Raw genomic sequence first — 21,357 nt, forward strand, 5'->3', positions numbered from 1 at the left:
CCTACGAGTGTTCATCTCTACAAATGACGAAGATATCAATATCTACAGCTTGAAAACTAATTTTACAATGATTTTATCTTTAAATCTTTCAATGAATAAATAATTTCACTACTTATCAATTTTCTGCTTAAAAATGATTATTATAGGAAGAATAGGAACATTTGATGTAATAACAACAGGGTAATAGAAGGATAGAAGATATGTCATACATGGCAGAGCAAAATTTCTGAATTATTTTATTCAGTAAAAATCTAATATATACAAGTATAATAAGTATAAATTAAAATGATTCGACTCAGCACCGTCGCACATACCGCCTGCAAATGACATCGCGTACAAGGGCATTCTAGGGTGTACTCGTTTGCGCCATAAAAATGTATCAACGATATATATATGTGTATGTGTGTGTGTATTTACTTTTCGAGAGCTTTGATACAATTTGACCGTTCGTCTTGATCAACGCTACGTATAAAATTTACATTTCAAGAGTTCAACTTGATTGTTAACGAATTTTAAACTGTGAATGATGTGTTAGGAAAAATTCAAGATACATTTCATTCGTTTTAGTCATGCTCGAAGCAATTGCATATGCATAAGACTGGAAAAGACACCGAAAACAGAATGTAGATTGAGAAACACGAAGAACTGTTCACGCTGCATCTAGAAATGAAATTATCGCTAGGTTTTAAATTTAATTTTACAGTTCTTACTTCGAACTGTTCATCAGTTAATATATTTCATTGGGTTGGCGAAAAAGTTTCCTCGCTTTTGTCAGTAGGTGACATTAACGTTGCTTTAAGTATCAAGACCTAGTTGTGTTTTAGCAAATGCATACATAACTTAAAAGCTTACATATTAATATGTCCTATAAAAGAAAGTATTGTTTCTTGATAAAAGTAAATTCGATGAATAATTTCAGTACTATCCAATTACGACTCAAGTTTATAACTTTTACTACGTTATAAAATCAAAGACGAAAGATAAACTGTAAGAACAGTATTTAAACTACATGCCGCATTATCCTGGACTTACAACGCAACGACAAGGAAAAGCCACGTTTCAACGAAATTATTCTTCGTGTTTGAGCGCAGGTTGTCTCGTGCCGAAAGCCGGCTCGAGAGGTACCAAGTAAGTAACTTTCTCGCCTAAATCACCTTCCTTCTCACTATGCTTCAGAATCGGCCTATTTTTTCTAACGAGCTTGCGTGGACGTTGAATCACCTCTTCATAGGTGACGTATTCAGACCTTGTAAGAGGAGCTTTTTGTTTCTTCGTATAATACGGGTTATTACCCGCAGATGTATTGTCGGTTGCGTAAATTTGTTGAATAGTTTTGGCAGGTTGCGTCACAGGAGTAACGGTGTATCCTGCGTTAATCAATGCTGACAAGTCTTCTTCCGTCAAAGCGTGTGCCTTGGCTGCGGGTGACGGTTGAGCACCGATTTGATCCGGCTGGGCGGTTACTTCTTCGATGGTTACCGACTTAATTGGTGACTTTTTTAGCAAACCCGATTCGGATACGTAAACCGACTGGGAAGACGAAGGGAGCTTCAACTTATGGGTTTGCCGTGGTTGCGTAATAACAGGTTGCACGTGGGCTGACGCTGCTTCGATAACGGGACTCGCGTCATCGGATTTTGGGACTGATCTAGGAACGTAAGAAGAACCAGATGTTTGGTATTTTTGCAATTGATCATTGGTGAAATAACTGTTGTGAAGGAAAGGAAGGGCGGTAGTGGTTGAAAGAGTATAATGATACACGGATGAGTCTGGATCAACTTTCTTTCCTTGCACTTGGCCCTTGGAGATCGCCAAAATTTCGCCTTTAACCTGATTCCGAGCTTGAAGCTGGGACTTGTAAAGAGCTTCAGCTTGGGCTTGCGCTATAGCCTGAGCGCGCGCTTGATTCTTCTCGAAATTCAGAGCATAATTATGAACCTCTTCCTGCACCTTCAGATGAGCTTGCTGCTGAGCTTCGAGTTTGCGAATAGCGTCAGCGTGTGCCTTAAATTCCTGCGCTTGCTGCAATTTCCTTGCCTCGGCTGCCTCCGCGGCTATCTGCGCTTTCAACTTCGCCCTATAAGCAGCCTCTGCACCTTTTGGATGCAATTGTTCTTGCAAGTGACTACGTCCAGCATCGCTCACTTGGGCACCTTGCTGGATCTGTTCTAGAGCAGACTGTTGCCTGTAACGTTCGTTCGTGAGCCTCATATGCGCCAACGCATCTTGGTGATGCTTTTTGTAAGCAGCCTGCGCGATTTTCTGGAAAGACAACGCTTGTGCCTCCGCCTGAGCTTGAGCCTGAGCTTGGGCCTGTTCAAGGGCTTTCCGATATGAATCGTCATCGATATAATCGTATTGTGGCGACTGATTGTAAGCTTCGGCAGGCTGAGCTGCTTGATAGTGAACAGGCTCTTCGACCGATTGATAAGCAGGTGCCGGTTGTGGCTGTGGTTGTGGTTGTGGCCGTGGTTGATGATAACGCGGTGGAGAAGTTTCAATATGGTACTGCTCGGGCAATTGAGCTGCTGCCACGGTTGGTTTCGCGTATTGAGCCGGATAGCTTACTAATTGCTGGGAATATGCGGATGTGCTTCCTTTAGGTTGCGTTGGAAGAAGTTTAAATTCTTGGGCTTGATTAGCCGAGACTAGTTGCAGTAATTCTTGCTCGAACGTTCCCAATTTTGGTTGGGCATAGGATGTTTGATATACCGGAACCTCGGAAGCTTTCGATCCCAAACGGGCCGTGCGAATGGCGTCTGTGCGAGTTTGAGCTTCGACTTGAGCTTGGATGTCAGCAGTTAATTCGGCTTGAGCCAGAGCCTGAGGGTGAAGTTGAGGACGAGGACGAGGCGGCACTACTGTTGGCTTTCGGTAGTTGTAATAAGCTTGTTGCAATGCTTGCTGTTGTTTCGCGTATGCTGGCTGCACTCTCCGTGGAGGTGGTGGCGCTTGGTGTTGCGGCCCTTCCTGCGCGTATTGTTGTAGTACAGATAAATACTCCGGTGGTAGCTAAAAATTCACACATTTTCTCATGTAATCGTCGTTAATAGAAGATTCGATAGTTCAATTGCACTTTATTGAAATTTAAAATGCTTTATAAAAACAAAATACATATATATCTTCTACATTAAAATGCTACTTTATAATTATAATTATCTAACAATTAAAAAATCATATTCCGGGTTAAACGAATCAAACGATCATGGGTATTTACCGGGTCATTAAATTTTTAATAGGAAAATAAAATTAATTAATTAAAATAAGAACAACAAAAGAGACAGATATGAATAACTTGAAAATTTTAAATATCAGGATACCTTGACCGATTTGTAGTAACAGTATATAAATTCTATCAAAGTAAAGATACATAAAAACTATTATATTTGCTACTTAAACATCACTGACTACTACTCAATCTGATACCTAATTTAAAGAATTAAAAAATCTGAAGATAACGAGTTTGTCAAGCAACAGAATAATTTTATAATATTTACAATCTATGTATAATCTGTTAAAAGAGTTAGGATAACAGTTACAAAAAAGATTTGATAAACAGATGATCTCTATGTATTCGCAAGCAAGTACCATAATCAATGAATCTCATATTAAATTGAAAATCGACACTGACATATCGCTGAAAATATTTCTATGAATGAAACAGATGATGATCGTAGATGAGTCGATAACCCGTAGGAGCGTGAAGATTCATTCAACGTAACTTATAGCGGCAATGGCATACAAGGCCATGCAACGTACATAGAGCGTGTCTACCGGCTGCAAGACTTATAGACGGATATACTCTCGATCGTTGGGTGTGGTATTACCGGTTTTGTCTGGTCGGACCGATTAGAAGGTAAAAGTTATGCAAGAGAGCATGATCGCGTTTAGCACGACGAAACGATCGCGAACGAGTGTAGGTGTCGAGGAGATTTAAAATTCCCTTCTCAACTAAGACGTTATACGTCGATGATTCATTTTCTTCGTTCCCACTTCCTCGTGCTTCTCTTTTATCTTTCCATTAAGAAAATGTACTGTGAATCATTCTGGTGCATCCGTGATTATACTTTTCGCTTATTCTTTCATATCAAATATTTGGAAATTTCCCTACTTGCGCGAAACCTGCTTAACGTTCCAGTTAGCACTTGATATCGTCCCTATCGAGAAGATGAGTAGAATTAGCAACTATGAAGTATATACTTTACGTGTAATTTATTTAACTACGTAGTGAATCGAAGTATACGTGATACATTAACGTTACGTCAGAATCGATTTCATTTAATTAACTTAGAAACGTACCACAATGTAGAAAACCTTGGCAATAGTCCTCGATTAATGGCTACACGGATTTACGAGTCCGTGGAAACATATGGTTGCAAAAGTTATACATAAAGTTACCATATCTGTAATGATCTTTCTAAGAAGTGGATGATTCTACGCGTCTAGGATACGCGGCTGATTCAACAAAAGACGAAAAGGACAGTCGCTAGTGACGACATTAATGGAATTAGATCGATCGCAATTGTTGGTTGCAACACAATATATCTAGTTCGTGAAGGCGGACCCACCGTTCTAATGGAAAAGAAAAATGTGTACTGTCCGTGCCTATGCACTGTGTAGCCGCTCACCACGTTCGTCGGTGATTGGCGGCCAATAGTCACGGTTGACCGAGAGCAATGATGTTGCCCGTTTCCAGGAACATTTATTCTTTTAGGATAACAAAGACAGACACGTCGGTATTATTTAATGTGATTGTTCACGAGGTGAAATTCTTGAATGGGTTTACTATATTTCAACATTCGCACGCTATAGGTGCTTCCATTTCCTTTCTACTTCTTCTTAATATATTTTGACGCTTGTCTTCTCTCTTCTCTCATTGTGTCTGAGGTATAAGTCTGTTAGGTGAGAGCCTTACCGAAGAGTCCATATTAGCAGATCTTGGACGAAACACTCGCTATATTTTGACGCTTGTCCGTAAAAAGAGCTAGCAAAATATCAAGGATAATCTTTCGCGTAACACTTGACCAGTGTCCTTAACTGGCGTACTATGCATCGATGTATCTGGCATAATTAGATAAGTAGGCATGAAACATTGGAACTATTCGCAATACTTCGCGAAACACTACTTAAAACATGAATTATGAAATGGTCAATCGTTACCTCTTGCGTATCATCGGCTGATTGAAGAATGTACTGATTGGCTGGAGCACCATATTCGGCAGTGGCTGTAATCGGCGATCTCTTCACAGGCTCCTTGACATCGATTTCCAACATGACAATGTCGCCTGCATTGTCAGAGGAGGTTTTCGCTTTTTCAGCTGCGTTTGAAATCGCCTCCTCGGCCCCGGAAACCGTTAAAAGACCTATCAAAAAGCAATGAATTGCAGTTTCTAAATAACGAAATAAGAATGTTGTTTTAGCAGGTACAGTACTGTACAAAATTCTTGGACCACACATTCGATCAAAAGAAACTGTTTTATTACTTTATTGTTTAATTAATTAACATAACGCTACATGCTTTTATCTCCTACACGATCTAATCGTTGTTTCTTCAATAACTTCTTAGATTTGTTTTAAGAAATTAAGCTGATCGATCAAAGTATTTGTCGTTGATTTCTATGATTTTAAGTCTACAATTTTTAAGTTTCGGGTGATTTAGGCGAGCGACGAATTCCATCACGGACAAATGGCGTGACTTTGGACAAGTTCCAATCGTCAGGACACTGACAAATGAGAACGTTCTGTGAAATTGCCGCGTGACAACGTTAGACCACGCACTGCTTCTGTGACAAAAGACATCATAATGAGTCCTGTGTGGGACGTCTTGCAGCAGGTAACTTACTCTAGACATTACTACGGTGAATTACTACCTGTTCCGATCGATGCAACACTTGTAACACGCCTTATCCTATACCCACTTCTAATTAGCGAGCGAGGTACAAAAATGACTCGACGAGTGGATCTTGTCTAAGAACACAGTATTTTTCCACGATGGAATTTATTACTTGCTTGATAAACGGCATAACGTTTTAGAAAAGCAGGGCGAAAGTTTCGACCGAATAACTTGCTGTATTTTTCATTAAATAAATTCCGAAGAATGCGAGTTATTCGCTTGTACATCTAATATTTTAAGTAAAATATATCATATTTTAAGTAAAAAATATTTTAAGTAAAAAGAATTTTTAAGACAGATATTGAGATCAATTTGGAATAGTCGATGTCTCGCACGGTCTTATTTTAATATCTCGATAGGCTATTTTGAAGAAATTATCAAACTCGTTTTATATTTTGTACCACTTTATTCTCAACAAATTAAAAAGCTGACTTCTCTTCTAACTTTCATTCTTTTTCTCGATACTTTTCTTATATCTATATATAGACTTGTGGTGAACTAGGTTCTAACATTTAGGTCACAGCTGTATTTATCATAGAATGCACAAATCCGCGAACGAGGTAGAACAACGAACAAGCATCGGGAAAAATAAAATATGCAGTATTATACAGGATGGTCGGTAACTGGTGGTACGCGAAAAAAAAAGTCGAAAGTATAGAATAAACATTTTTTTTTTAATTTTTCCACCGAGACAACGATCTACAGTGAGATCCGTTATAACGAGACGCGATAAAGTGCACGCGTACCGAGCCAAAATTCAAAGTCGGTTTTCTCGAAAACAAAGCCTCGAACGAAAAATTTTTATTCTATATTTTCGGCTTCTTTTTCCGCGTAGAATCACCCCCTTTCCGCTTGTACCACCAGTTACCAACCACCCTGTATAATTATGGGTAATAACACGATCCAAGATTTTCACACGGTGCTGTGGATAAGTGGAATCATTGAATTAGTATTATAGTCCGAAATAATGTGGTTTTGATTGGAAAAGTAGGACAGCGGTATACGATAATATTCTTTTCCCTCAGAAAACTGCGTTTTAGAAGAAATCGATATTGAAAGTTCGTTTACTATGTGCGCCTTTCCGTGACCTCATTTACGCCTTGGTTCAACAAATATTGCTTCAAATTATTTGCCTTTGCCACATTAAATAACGAAGAACGAACAGTGGGACAAGAACGTTTATTGCTAAAAAATTGTAATATGTAAATTAATGGAAATGACTTGGTTTTCTGCCAGCGTAATTCCACCTTTACTTTCTAATATATATTTTGTATTCGTAAGTGTTCGATTGTAGAAGCTCGAACATTTGAATTCAGTACCTTAATTATAATGTATAATTATAATTTCCTTGTGGCACATAACAGAGATTTAGTGTAACTGCGTAAATAAAAATACATTAATTTAATTAAAAGGGGATTTTCGTGTAACAACAATAAAATCAAATCTTCGTTTGATTATTTGTTTATAATATTCTTTCAAACGATATAGACCCAATTTATCTGCCGAGAAAAATAGATTTTTCTTTAAAACCTTAGAACTTTCTAATTTTTCATGTCTTTCTTTCCTCAAAAATAGGTACAATCCTACTTTTAAAAAGCTTCTCAACTTTTGCCTACAACGATAACTACATTGTCAAAGATGATCGCAAGACTTTTACGATATACAATAAACAATAACATACATTTGTCCTCTAAGGCTATCTATTTACATCCCAAAAAGGTCAATATAATAATAACGCAACAAGGACACGTTGAGAATAAGGTACTAAAGAATTATTAGATAATAATGATAAGCTGTTAAACATAATATTTTGTAAAGTTATATACAAAGTAGGTAAAAATTATTTGACCTACTTGTAATACGATTCAATAGAATTGCGGAAGACGAATTCGCAGGTGACTTTTATGTCGTTCCGCTTGACTGAGAATGTATAGTCTGAAGGCGGAAAGGAGTTGGGAAAGCAGTCTAACGCAGAGAAAGTTACGCGGTCTTGAGAAACTTTTCCCACGAGATTCACTTTCGACGTCTTTAATAAAACCTTTCATCATTGTTAATTTAATCAAAAACTCTAGGCTAATTAAAATATTAACAAGCCGAGCATCCCAGTGTTTTGTTTCGACTCTACGAATTATTTTTTTGTGCTTTATATTCTGTGCATATCATCGATCGATCTAAAAATATAATATTAAAGATATTCTCATTGTATCATGCATACAATGATAAATTTATAAATCAATATAATGTACGTTATTATAATATTGATATATTAAAATATTTCAACAGAAAGTCTGGAACAATTTAATGGTGTAAAAATATTTCAATTATTTATGATGAACTTGCACGTTACTTATTCTGTAAATTAAATAAATTCTATATCAACGTTGTAATTTATGACACAAGAAAATGTACATTTTTAGTTCAATTTCCGCTAATTGAATTCATAACAAAATGTAACAATCAACAAACATTTTTCTTAATTGTACGTAGTACAGTAATCGTTCAATTATTTAGTGCTTACGAAACAAATATTCAATATAATACATTGTATGTGTATAGCATAATGTAATAAAATATAGTATAAACATAATATATATGTAGTAAAGAGAAATATCAAATTATTTCGAATAATTGAAACACTGATGGACTTTTAGTAAAAAAATACGATCAAAAATATCTTCCAATCAGCGATCTTGAGATCCTTCAAACTTTCACAATCCGGATATCGTTGCTTTTTCCTTCGAATAACAAATTGCTTCCGACGTACGTACATCTGCTGTTATAATATTATGTAGGATTAAAGTAATCCTAATAATACATTGGAAAATATATCCAAGAAGCGATAATCGAAATTCATTGATCTTGAACATTTTCTCCAATCAAACGAAAGAAGATTGAATTTTACCATTTTTAATAAATGAAGTAATTTTCTAATAAAAATCGTACGAGCATTAATCTTACATCTTTTTCACACAAGGTAGAAAGTTCTATCTTGAATTGAATTTCTAAAAAGACAATATATATACAGGGTGGTTGGTAACTGATGGTGCAAGCGGAAAGCGGGTGATTCTACGCGAAAAAAGAAGTCGAAAATGTAGAATAAACATTTTTCGTTCGAGGCTTTGTTTTCGAGAAAATCGACTTTGAATTTTGGCTCGGTACGCGTGCACTTTATCGCGTCTCGTTATAACGGATCTCACTGTAGATCGTTGTCTCGATGGAAAAATAAAAAAAAATTTTTATTCTATATTTTCGACTTCTTTCTTCACGTAGAATCACCCCCTTTCCCCTTGTACCACCAGTTACCAACCACCCTGTATATAAATATATTAGAACAACAATCTACAACATCCTCGCATCGATTATCTTATACCTGCCTGTTCCAGATAAAATTCCATCAAAAATAGTACGCAGATGTCACAAAGCGTATAATTTTTGAAAAGAGAATAGGATTATACGAAGATTGTAATTATCTGGTCATGTTCCAGACTTTCGAACCAAGTTGATTTAAAACTATTTAATAAATCTTCCCGTTGAACCGTATTTAGTCTGTCTGTAATAATTTTAAAACACGCGCTACAAACTGTACAGGCGTTTTTTGTCTGTCCAAGGTTCAGGTTCTAAATATCAGGTCAAAATTTTCTTCACCATTCCTGTACTAGGTATGCTCTATTAATTCTTCAAGCATTCACATTCTTAACATTCAGTCTTCAGTCATCCAAGCTTTCCAACGTAACGCAATCTACAAATCCAGTCGTTTCCACGTAGGTATACGTATCTCACGATCTTTTACTTCCTTTGAAAGGTAACTCGAACGTTACTGTCACTTAAACATAATATAGGTCGTGCACAAAGAGGTTGAGTCCGCTTTTTAAAATTTTAGTGCCAATGCACTTGACTGATGCTTATCTTATATAAGTTCTCAATTTTCTCTTCTGTTTGTTTTGCCGAGCTGACCAATTTCACAAACGAACGACTCATATGCTTCCTACTCAATACGTTTCAGTTACACATTTGTTTTGCTGAATTCGCTATCCAACATCAATTTCCTCTTCCATTTCTGGGTTGTAAAATAGCTAATATTTTTGCGCGAAGGCTTCGAAAAATTTACCAACTACTGAATATGAAATAATAGAATTTATGACTGTTTGTAAGAGAATTCGTTAATTTAATTTTATAAGTTTACTATTTTTTACAGTTTTTTTACTTTCCTATTCGCGTCTAATGACCTTGCTAATGAAAAACTTCTATCGTTAGATTAGTCAAATGTATAAAATGCTTCTTAATAAAATAATCTAATTATAGACAAAATATTTTACAAATACAAATGATACACATAACGAACAAATTTACAAAAACAGATAATATGTCAGTAAGAAAAATAAATATATAATATCATGATTGAAGATATAGCCAAACATGTCTCGAATTATTTCGGAGCAAATAAAATAGTTGTTACGTTTGAATAGTCATTACATGAAAAACAATGACCTTGCTTCTGACGACCAGTGTCAAACAATCGTTACCGTGAAAGTGAATTTGCAGGAAGTTTCTCTTAGATCCTTTTTCTTTGTCGAAGTATGTAATGATAATAATCTTATGATACACCTATAAACCGGTCTTTATTTTTCTAAATACATACTATGAAAAATTAGAAACAATTATATCGATTACAGCATAGAGTAATTGCAGCTATACAGTATACAGGGTGGCCCACACGAGGTGATCAAGTATGATAGAGATTCTGCGTGGGAAAATGTAGAGCAGAATTTTTTTGTCCATGGATTCGTTTTCGAGAAAATCGAGTTTAAGCGAGTCTAGTTAAAAATTGATCTACTGCAGTGAATTTTCAAATTTATCCTTCTCATGTACAAAGCATCTTATAAAAAAATTCTATTGCACATGTTCCACTCTTTTTCACACGTAGAATAACCTCCTGTCGGTTATTGACTGTTGTTTGGTCATCTGGAATTGGCCGTATTCAAATTTACTTGATGAATTTTCGAAATCAATTTTCTCGAGAACAATGCCTCGAACAACAAAATTTTATCTTACATTTTCGACTTATTTCTTCACGTAGAAGCGTCTCCCAGTCGGTTGACCGTGTTATGCGAAACACGCTGTATATATGTTGTTGTTACAAACATGCGATTAAAAGACAAAAGCAGAGAAATGAAATTGTAGAAACGAAATGAGGTGTTATCATTGGAATCGGCCAGATTATAAGCAAATTATAAAAAATAAAAAGATAAGATAAAAGATCTATACTCAGGAATTGTAGTTCCAAAAGTTTCAAGAAATTTCTAAATATCGTAAAATCACCGCCATCTGTAGATTGGCAGTGTGCGTAAAACGCAAAGGTTTAGAAACTGTTTAACTATGCTAAACATGAAAATTGAGAATAATTAAAAATAAAAGAATCGTTAGATAAAAATGATAAGTAAATAACACGAGTAAGAGATAAGATATTCGGGAACATACCTCAGCCGACATTCAAAGGAAAAGGATCTTCAATTCTGTAGGAAACGCGATTAATGTGATAAAGTCCTGTATTCTAATCAAACAATTTTTGTTATTTGGAACTGCTATATTATTTTACTGTATCTGCTATATTCGCTATAATTGACTTGGCAAAATTATCGATCCTCCGCGTGCCAAGGAGGAGAGTAGGATACCTGCTATTTAGTCCCATAATGGACTTAATAATTTTATTTTGCATAGTTCGTGCGCATAGAACGCAAAGCTTTAGAAACTGTTCGACTATGCTAATTGTAAGAGTCTAATTTTTATTATTTTTATTACGCAAATAACGCTATGCGCCTTATCTAAACTTTTCACTTAATAATAAATAATTTCCCTCTTTAAATCACACGTATTAATTCTTAGTCGAAAAAGCGCAAAAGAATGGGTAATACACGTCTTTTCACTTCTAGAAATATCAGTTTTTACAATCAACTTTCTCTGCGTATCGAATCACAAGGACGATGTACGATACGAATTTAAAACTGGAAAGTATACTATTGCACTTAATCGTACATATATATATATATATATAATGTATATATATATATATATATATACACATATATAATTGACCGATACATGTATAGAACAGAAGCGAATATCATTAACTGGCACGTGCCTTGAAAATTACATTTCATTCCTGTTGGTAAATATAGTTCGTACGTAGGAAGCATCTACGATAATAGACAAAATCAAAAGATTGACCAGACATATGGAATGGTAACGTTAGAATGCACTTTCATTATCGTTTAATAGTAAAATCAACTTTGAGATTCCTATTGAGTGGTGTTCTTCTAAAATAAAATGCTTTTAAAACAAAACAAAGAATTATTGATTAAAATACTATCTCTACAAATGCATTTTATTTTAGAAACACTTGAAGACTGATTTTACTCTGGTTTTTAGAAGACTTTGGTTTAGACTGGTTTTTATGAAGAATAGGAAAGTTTCAAGTTAAGTTAAGTCCAAGTGTAAGATGTAATGGACAACAGGAAGTCGTGTAAAATCGAAAAGCGTGAACAATAAGGAATAAAGGGGAATACATTTTACAGAAGATAAAATGGCATTGGGAAAAGTAAATTTCATTATTTCTGTTGAGATATGTATAATTTTCTGTGCTGGACTGGGTTAAATGCACTGGTACAGGTACTTGCATGTGGGTACCAGGGTAAAAGTGTGTGGAGCTATGTGTGTGCGCGGCGTCTCGAAAACAGATGAATGTAAACTATTCAGTCGGTTAACAGTCGAGTATAGAAGAAAGTGCCGAGACGCGTGCAAAAGTGTATCGATGAATATATAAGAAATCGTCCATGAAATAAATATATTACTATTTTAATATTAATCCTCAGTATAAATTTAGCGTTCCTATAACATTATTTCGGCTTCAAAGATCCACAATTCTCAACAATTTCATTTTGATATAAGGATGGATAATAAAAAGTTAAACTACAAAGTCTAATCTTGCTTTTGTCTTATTCGCTAATTATTTCGCACAAAGTTGTGAACATAGTCAGAGATAGAGGACTGTGAACCTAGTCATCCAGGCTGGGAAAAGATTGCTAAACTGTTTCCATAGTTTGTCTACAGCCGAGATCGATCTTAACGTTTTTCTCTCTGGAAAATCTTTGTTTGAAGTAACTAAGAATGAAAAAGGAAACCTGAGCATTGACTCTTGTTTTCCTTTGTTATTACGCAAGAAATTACGCGGATGCGAGCAATTTGTTCGCGTTGAGTAATGAGCCGAGTGTCTTCAACTGAAAGACAGTTAAGTAACAACCTCCGGTTAACAAATCTTATTTAATTAACGCCTTGTATTTCCACAGCCCTGCAAATTTCAACGAACACGCTGACTGTTTGCGTTCAATATGCAATATTTAAGTACGAGCAGCCTAAGTTTAAGTACAAACTCGATCTATTGGAAAGGATCATTTAAATAAGCAAATTATTGCGACAGGATGTCGCGAATAGTTATAAATACTTTTAATTCTACTTTAAAGCTACCTAAACTTAATCTCAATCTGAAGTTTTACGTCAGGCAAGTGATCGCTCTGTTATCCGAAAATTCTATTATCCGAACTGTATCAAGATATACCCGATGTAAAGAAATTTCAAGCATATATATGACTGACGTAAATCTGCCTAATAAAAATGTTGTAAGAAGTGACTTGATGAAGATTTCTTTCTTTAAGTTCAATGAAGAAACATGCTCACGACGATAATTGTTGACAGATGATAAAAATCCGTCTTACGTCTAAAGTCTTGCAGTCCTTTCTTAAACACCCTGTATATTTTGAGGAAACATCCTTACAAATTGAACTGTCCGCATCTACGCGTCCTTAAACAAATCATTCAAGAAGACACTATACTGTCCTCCCTGCGAGCGATAACTTCAACGAAATCACAAACATTTCAAATATTTCTGGGACATGACCTTGCTCGAACAAAGAGTTGCTTGTAAGATTTTTGCACCGTTGGATAAACGAAAGGAACTCTCGGTTTTTCCGTAGAAGGAGCATTTGCAACTGTTGTGGTCACTTTCAAAAGTGTACATTTTTTGTACTATACAGTGAAGAAGAAACACAAGCGGACTTATGAAAAGATTATTTACTTTTTCTTCTCTGTAATTTGCTTTGCTTCGTATGACACGATCACTTGTTTTTAATAGAAAAGGGCAAGTTATTCTCAGCAAACTTAGAATTGGACACGATAAACTGACATGTTTTCGTCTTATAACTAAAAATGAGCCAAAAATGTGCAATCGCTATAACTTTATTCTATCTGTAGATCATCGTCTTAATCGTAGTAACGTTCTCCAACAGAAAATTAAATTCGCTCTTTCAAATGAAATTCAGATATGTCTGTATCGTAAAGGGTATTGTAAAATTTATTTTCTCAAAGATATTAATTTATATCGCCAATTACCATGTTGTCAATCTATCGATTTAATTCTAACATATACTGTATCATATTACTGTTAACCATACTGTATCGTATTGTAATCGTACTGCATATGATACGTATGTACGTATGTTCAAAATGTACGAATGCTATTATTTAACAATGTTTGCAACTTGTATTGCCTTATCGTATTTTACACGTCTTATTTTTGTATGCATTTTCTTAATCGCGGTAGCTAGTGACCATAAAAAATGATTGACCTGACCTTAAATAGAATAAATAATAATAATAGTATTCGATTAATTATGAACAGATTCATCGTCCTTAAAAATTCTCCTTAAGCTGGAAATTAAATTTACATAGATATAAAAATAACCAAGGAGCATAGTAATCTTACATAAATCTTGCAAAGCCTTTACCGGAAGTCAATGCAATCAAATGATGACTTAGAAAGTCAATGAAACCTGTCGATCCAAGATAGTTCGTACATCCTTGCGTCTCATTATGATGACTAATTGACTCTATACTCATTCATCATTTAGAAACCTCAAAATGAAATTGCAAACTGCGAGATATAATATTACAATCTTTCCATAATTTCTTCTAATAAGACATTTATATTTTTGTTCTTTCGTCTGCAAAAGAAATGACAAAATTATGTTCTACGGATTGTTTTCTGCGAAAAATAGTTTTCAAATATCCTATATTTTATTATAATTATATGTATATTAATTGCAGTTTCTTCTTTGTGAACGATAAACAAATACCAATGATCATATAATGTTGTTTAATTAAATTTTCACTCTACAAAAACATATCTGTCTCTTCATGGCTTTTTAAATGTTTATAATTTACTCTAATATTATAATAATACAATGTACATAATATGTGTGTTATAATTAATTTTTGACAGTAATCTGTAATTTTTTGTTCTATCATCTCATAAAGAATAAACACGTATTCATCTTTATAGAGAAAACTATATTTCTTGTCCAATACAATAATCATAAAATGACTGTTATCAGTTTTTAAATTAACAAATCTTTCACACTCGATGCTTTTAAATAATTTAATATTAGATATTTTTATCCTTCCGTTCTATAATTACTTCACTCCATATATCGTATCGCACACAAACACAGAAGTAAACACTTATTTGGCCTTAGTTCTGAGATGTATGAATCGATGGTGATAAATTCTACAAAATTACGACTTTTGTCCAAATATAGAATGTAAAATGTAAAATATAGAATGTGGAATGTTTGTGTCCAATTTTAATTACATTGTTACTATATTTAAAATTCACTATACTGCATTTATTAGACAATTTATACTAAATTTACTGTATTACTATAATTAAAATTTGTTTGTTACAAAGCATATAGTACATTGATATTGAATATTTATATCAGAATAATTTAGAGAAGGTAATTAGTAACAAGAAATGCGATATATCGCGGAATAAAATAGGATAATTTAATATGCTGCATTATTTTATTTATACCAAGATAATTCGCTGTATTCCTTATTAGATTTTCAACTAGTTTTCTCACGAAATGATCGAAATAGAAAGTGTCATTATGATTGATTGCTTCAGACGCAAGGTGGTGGACATTTACGAGCGAATGCGATTTAAAAGATATTTATTATATGTTTTCATAAGACTTAAGTTCGAATCTCAATGTGAAAGTAAAAGACCAATGGAATTTTCAATAGAATTGCGCAAAATAATGTCAGACGCACTAATTTGTATGTATAATAAATATGTTTTTTTATATTTCTATGACCTCTTCTCCAACTAAGTGATTTTATTAAAAAATATATCACGGAAAGCAAAAAATTATTTCTACTTTTGCATTAATTGTTCAATAAATGTACACCAATTCTATGTATAATACAAATCAAGCAACTGATTATTATGTTTGTACAAAAATAAAAATTGTTTTCCATTAGTTTATCAGTCAGTATTTCTATATATTAACTAACAAGAATAAGGGATTAATTAAAAATTTGGATTAAGCGTATGCACGTTTTAAAGCTTTTCACACGAGCCGTAACTCGTTAATTAGATTCACACGCATAACAATAATGTCATCTTACCTAAATTATTCCCACGGCGTACATTATTTCACTAACTTCGAATCTGATCTGAACATTTTCAGAAAATTGAAAGTAATATCTTATTTTTTACAGTTACGTAACAAATAATCTATTTTTGGAAACAGTTTAAGTATGCTATGAAGTGTTGCGTACAAAAATTACATTTATTTATTTGAAGTAGAATATAAAAGTATAGCGATATAGGTGTGAAATATTTTTCAACCCTCTTGAATAAAAATTGACACTGTTATTTTAAGACGTATAACACAATTATCACTGGTAGACTGTCGGATTTTGCACCGCGTAATAATCGGTCGATTAATCATAACGTCGCTTCATAGGATGAATTATTTATTAGTTGGTTTCGATCGAAATAATCGTTTCCCAATACTTTCTTTTTTTCCAAATTTATTTAATAGCAAGTAACGAAAGAGCTACGTGAAATAAAGATAAATTGAATGGCATAAATGGCAAATCGTCGCTAATCGAGACTCGAATGTAGACTGTGTCCACGTTCACTGGAAATTACACATATGTACAGGTTGACCGGTCTTAATCTGTAAACGCAAATTACTCGTACACTATGTGTTGTATAAAAAAATTGTTCAGATAAGTAGTGAATGGTTTCAAAGTGACAATCTAGTGTAAATAACTTTTTATAGACGAACACGTAGAAATTATATGGAGGTGATATACGTTTCTTTAAAGCTCGGTACTCTCTATAAAAAGATATATAATTTAACTTTAATTCGTTAAATTTAACGCACGAAAGAGAAAGAAAAATACGATGCAATATTCAAGCGTTAAATTTGACGAATCAAAGCTAAAATATTTGCGATTAATTATAGGCAGAGTACTTTTTCTAAGGAGAACAACGAGCTGTATCGATTATTGCATTAAAAAATATATAATACCATTTTAAAAAAAAGTATTTTATGTTCATATGACCTCTACGCGTCCGTGTACGGAAAAGGTACTTACACCAAACTGTGGCTTCCTCGGAGCCATTCGCTTCTTATTTAAATTACCATTTTGCGCAGCACACAGTGTACCAGTAATTTGCATTTAAAGATTAGAAGAGTCAAACGACATCGTATCATTTAACCCCGATGTAATATAGTACCTAGTAGATCCAGCTTACACCCGGAAGTCTCGAACAACAAAAGTTTGGTAAATACGTACGGTAAAAGTTTCACTACGGTTGGATAGTAATTATTAATCCGCGGAGTTATATGTATTTATGGGAGATTTAAAAATACAAAAATGTCTAGAAAGCTCATAATATGTAAAAGTACGTGAAACACTCAAAGTATAGTACTCTTTAGGATATTTAATGGATAAGATCTAGCCGAGTTCCCATTTTCTTTTTTCTTTAATATTATATTCATAAGAATATAAATTTACGCAAATGCTCGTAGTCTAGTGTTAAATTAATTGCTTTCCACTTAACTTAACGATTTTGACTTATTATCCAAAAATCGTATCGAATGTTATTTCGAAAACAATTTTTTAATTTCCCGTTAAGAAATAACATCATGCCATTTCTTGAAACCAAACAATTTCCTAATTTATTACTGTCACAAACGTTCGATCAATTTTTAATTCTTCTAATTAAGACACATAACAAAAAAGACGCGACATTAATTAAAATACATTAATCGTGAAACAATCGAGTAGCATTGCTTAAAATTTGTATTTATTGTAAAAGAAATAACTTATTTTAAAAGAAATATTTCAAATGAATCTCGTTCAGGTCTGTGTCGAATATAATTACTATGTAGGTATGTCACGGTAAACGCGTGCATGCACACGTAGAGAAAGTATACAAATACCTATATTCATACACGATCAAATTTTCGTACCAAAATGATACAATTGTTACACATATATATCATTTAAAATATTCACAATTATAATAACGAAATAAAAGATTTTTGTAGAAAAAGAGGATTAAGGTTCAAAATTAGACCTGCGACAAATCTCTGATTAATTAATTAAATTAATTATAATAATGGTTATATATTAATCTCATAACAACCAAGACTATTAACAGTTGTTTAAACGACATTATAATGTTTTTGCTTTTCCGTAATAAACCATAATAAACCATTCGTGATCATATCAAATAAATTTAATATCATTCGTATGATACAATGTTAGATTTTATAAGACGCTGTTAGGAATTTACGACAATCATTAAAAACAAATTGTTAATTTTCTAGATGGATTTATTTAGAAACGTTATGTCCAAAGACTAGTATGCAGGAAATAAAATTTTTGATCTCTCTATGCGGTCAACATTCTACACATTTGTATAAGTTGAAACGCGAAAGTAACCGAGTTGTTCGGGAAGCAAGTTTCTAATACGAATGCACTACCGTACGTGCGCAGTTTATCCGGAGAATCAAGGAAAGTGTTGCTGCCTGCTCCAAATTTTAACGAACAGTCCCAACTGATATAACTTGATGCAACTTTTGCTCAAGATACAAATTATACGAGTAAAAAGGGCATCATTAAAGAGAAATATATACTTGAATCACGATCATCTATGCTTCATTAATGATATCAAATGATAAAGAGTGAGAAAAGTGAGACACTGTCACAAAATCCTCATAAATAAACCTGCCTTGTTAAATTTTCGTCTAGAATTACTTGTATATTCTATATCGATATCTTATCGCAAGATTTGATTTAAAATTTGTGCAATGAAAATATTGAGAAAGTAATTTTCGAAGATAACAAATTTGTCGAACGTGTTCGAAATAAAAGTATTTACCACGCGTTGAAACGTCAAACGCACTTACATGTACCCAAGAAATTTAATATTCATAAAATCACACATGATTAAATATATCAATCTCGTAGCACGCACTGTTCTCCCTTACTTTTGTTTCTTTTCTTTCGACCGATCTTTTAAATAGTCTGCACAAATAACGTACTAATAGTCACAAGTTAGAATGAGCACCAAAATACTCGTCCTTGTCCCATGAAATGCATGACGTAGCATACTCACCTGCGAGGATAAGCAGCCACATGGTGAACAAATGAGTGACGAAGCGCCGAGTGAATGTTCGGCAGAAGTAGATTCCTAGTGGCTTTATAGACGAAGGGGAAAGGCCGCACCCGAGCAAACCAGGTGGGGTTGTTACCACTTTTCTGCGACGAACTGTTTCTAGGTGCACATCGCCGGTACACGAACCTCAGGAAACAAAGACATTAATGCACGTCGATTTTATAGACATTGTTACTTATTTTACTGCTAACAATGAATTCTGCATACTGACTTGCAGATGCAGCTACTTCATATTCATAGCATTTGAAAGTTACAGTGTGAAAACGAAACTGCGATAAGATTATTGAATACAGATCAGAATTCAAAGGAATTTTAACAGTGCGATATACCACAGTATAAATAGCCCACGGATGTTTACTTTTATCGACACTAAAGAAATGGAAATTTGTTCGGCTACTGGGTATTATAAATTATAAGAAGTATTTTACTTTCTTACTTTGCGTATATATATATGAGTCTTATAATAGCCAAGATCATTAACAGCTGTTTAACCGACGTTATAAACTTCAATTTAATTTGTATCCTTTTGTAGCGTGTTTTTCCTTTTCTATTTTTCCATTCATCTCTTTATATCTCTACAATTTCGTATAATTTCTACTATTCATAATCATATCGAGTAAGTTTAATATCGTTTGCACGATACGACAGGACAATGATGGATTATATAAGACGCTCTTAAGAATTTACCATAATAATTAGAAACAAATAGAAATTACATCTGCATAAATAATTTTAAGCACTTTCAAGACGGATTTATTCAAAAATGTTATATCCAGAAATTAGTATGCAGAAAGACATTGCGCACTAATAATTAGTTGTACTGACTGATAATGATTTGTTCATTTCATCCAACAAACAAAATAAGTTCTTATCTGAATTATTTACTACGAGTAACAAATAGGCTCTTAATACAGGATAAAGTTAACAAATCAAATCGTAGTAAAATATAATACAAAATTAATCTGTGTGACTGTCTCAAACAACAGTTATATGAGCAAACAGCTCAATTGATTGGAAATGTAGAATTATTATTTTTACAATTGCGATTAATTATATCGTGATTCTCTGAGGGGATCCTTTTTGAAAATTGATTGTAAAATTAATGTAAACATAAATTAGTAATATAAGATACATGGTATATAGCAAAGAAGTTGATCGAAAGGAAAGCACGACGTTCCGTACGCTTAGGTGAGCGCAATACGGTGAATGTAAGAAATTCGAGAGCAAATCACCGGGTACTAAAATCTACTAAACTTGGGACACTGTTTAAAAATATAAGTAAACTTGAATAAACGTGAATAAACAACCAAGATTAACCGCAGAAGCGACTGGACCAGACATGTAAGATATATTAGATTATTTTATATATCCCTATTTAGATGTACGTACGTATTTAATTTGATTTTAATAAGCCCACTTATTACATTAATATATATCCACGTAAATATAATCGTAAGTATTATTTGAGTGGTCCAAAATAATGGCGGTGTAACTCCCACTAATGTTGCATATATTTAATGTACAAGTATATCATCTTGTTTAATATGGTAAAAATAATATATATGGAGATACTTAATTGTTATACCGATACTTTTTAATTGTCTTGAACATGTATGTGGTATGATTTTGATTTTAATAAAATTGGAGATACGCCGCTATTATTATTCTGACTGACACATTTGAGAATTTAAAAATGTATAAATGTCCCAATAAATAAATATTGCCAATAAAATAGTTAATATTACTGTGCCATTATTAGTTACTATTATTACAAATAATTACATAAGAAGATAAAATAACTTCCTAGAGGATATTATGCAAATTTAAATTTTCGTGTACGTCATTAAAAAAATGGGACCTAAATAAAAATTCT

General features: G+C 33.5%; 1 protein-coding gene across 1 annotated transcript; it reads right to left on the minus strand.

The window, feature by feature from the left end:
* Positions 1-203: 203 nt before the first annotated feature.
* Positions 204-19,655, minus strand: LOC117242661 (chromatin modification-related protein eaf-1-like). Its single transcript, XM_033509525.1, has 3 exons — positions 19,425-19,655; positions 5,161-5,363; positions 204-3,012 (listed from the first exon to the last, which is right to left on the minus strand). The coding sequence occupies exons 1-3, from the start codon at positions 19,444-19,446 to the stop codon at positions 1,069-1,071; spliced, it is 2,169 nt and encodes a 722-aa protein (XP_033365416.1). The 5' UTR covers positions 19,447-19,655; the 3' UTR covers positions 204-1,068.
* Between the last annotated feature and the right edge of the window lie 1,702 nt (positions 19,656-21,357).

The sequence above is a fragment of the Bombus vosnesenskii genome, unplaced genomic scaffold (genome assembly GCF_011952255.1).
Source record: "Bombus vosnesenskii isolate JDL3184/JDL3185 unplaced genomic scaffold, Bvos_JDL3184-5_v1.1 scf7180000016275, whole genome shotgun sequence".
Lineage (NCBI taxonomy): Eukaryota > Metazoa > Arthropoda > Insecta > Hymenoptera > Apidae > Bombus > Bombus vosnesenskii.

Excerpts from the sequence above, each read along its gene's own strand:
- LOC117242661 (XM_033509525.1), bottom strand. The coding sequence starts at position 19,446 with ATGTGGCTGCTTATCCTCGCAG. Across the intron at positions 5,364-19,424 it reads GTGGCTGCTTATCCTCGCAG|GTCTTTTAACGGTTTCCGGG; the intron begins GTGAGTATGCTA and ends GCTTTTTGATAG. Across the intron at positions 3,013-5,160 it reads CAGCCGATGATACGCAAGAG|CTACCACCGGAGTATTTATC; the intron begins GTAACGATTGAC and ends GTGAATTTTTAG.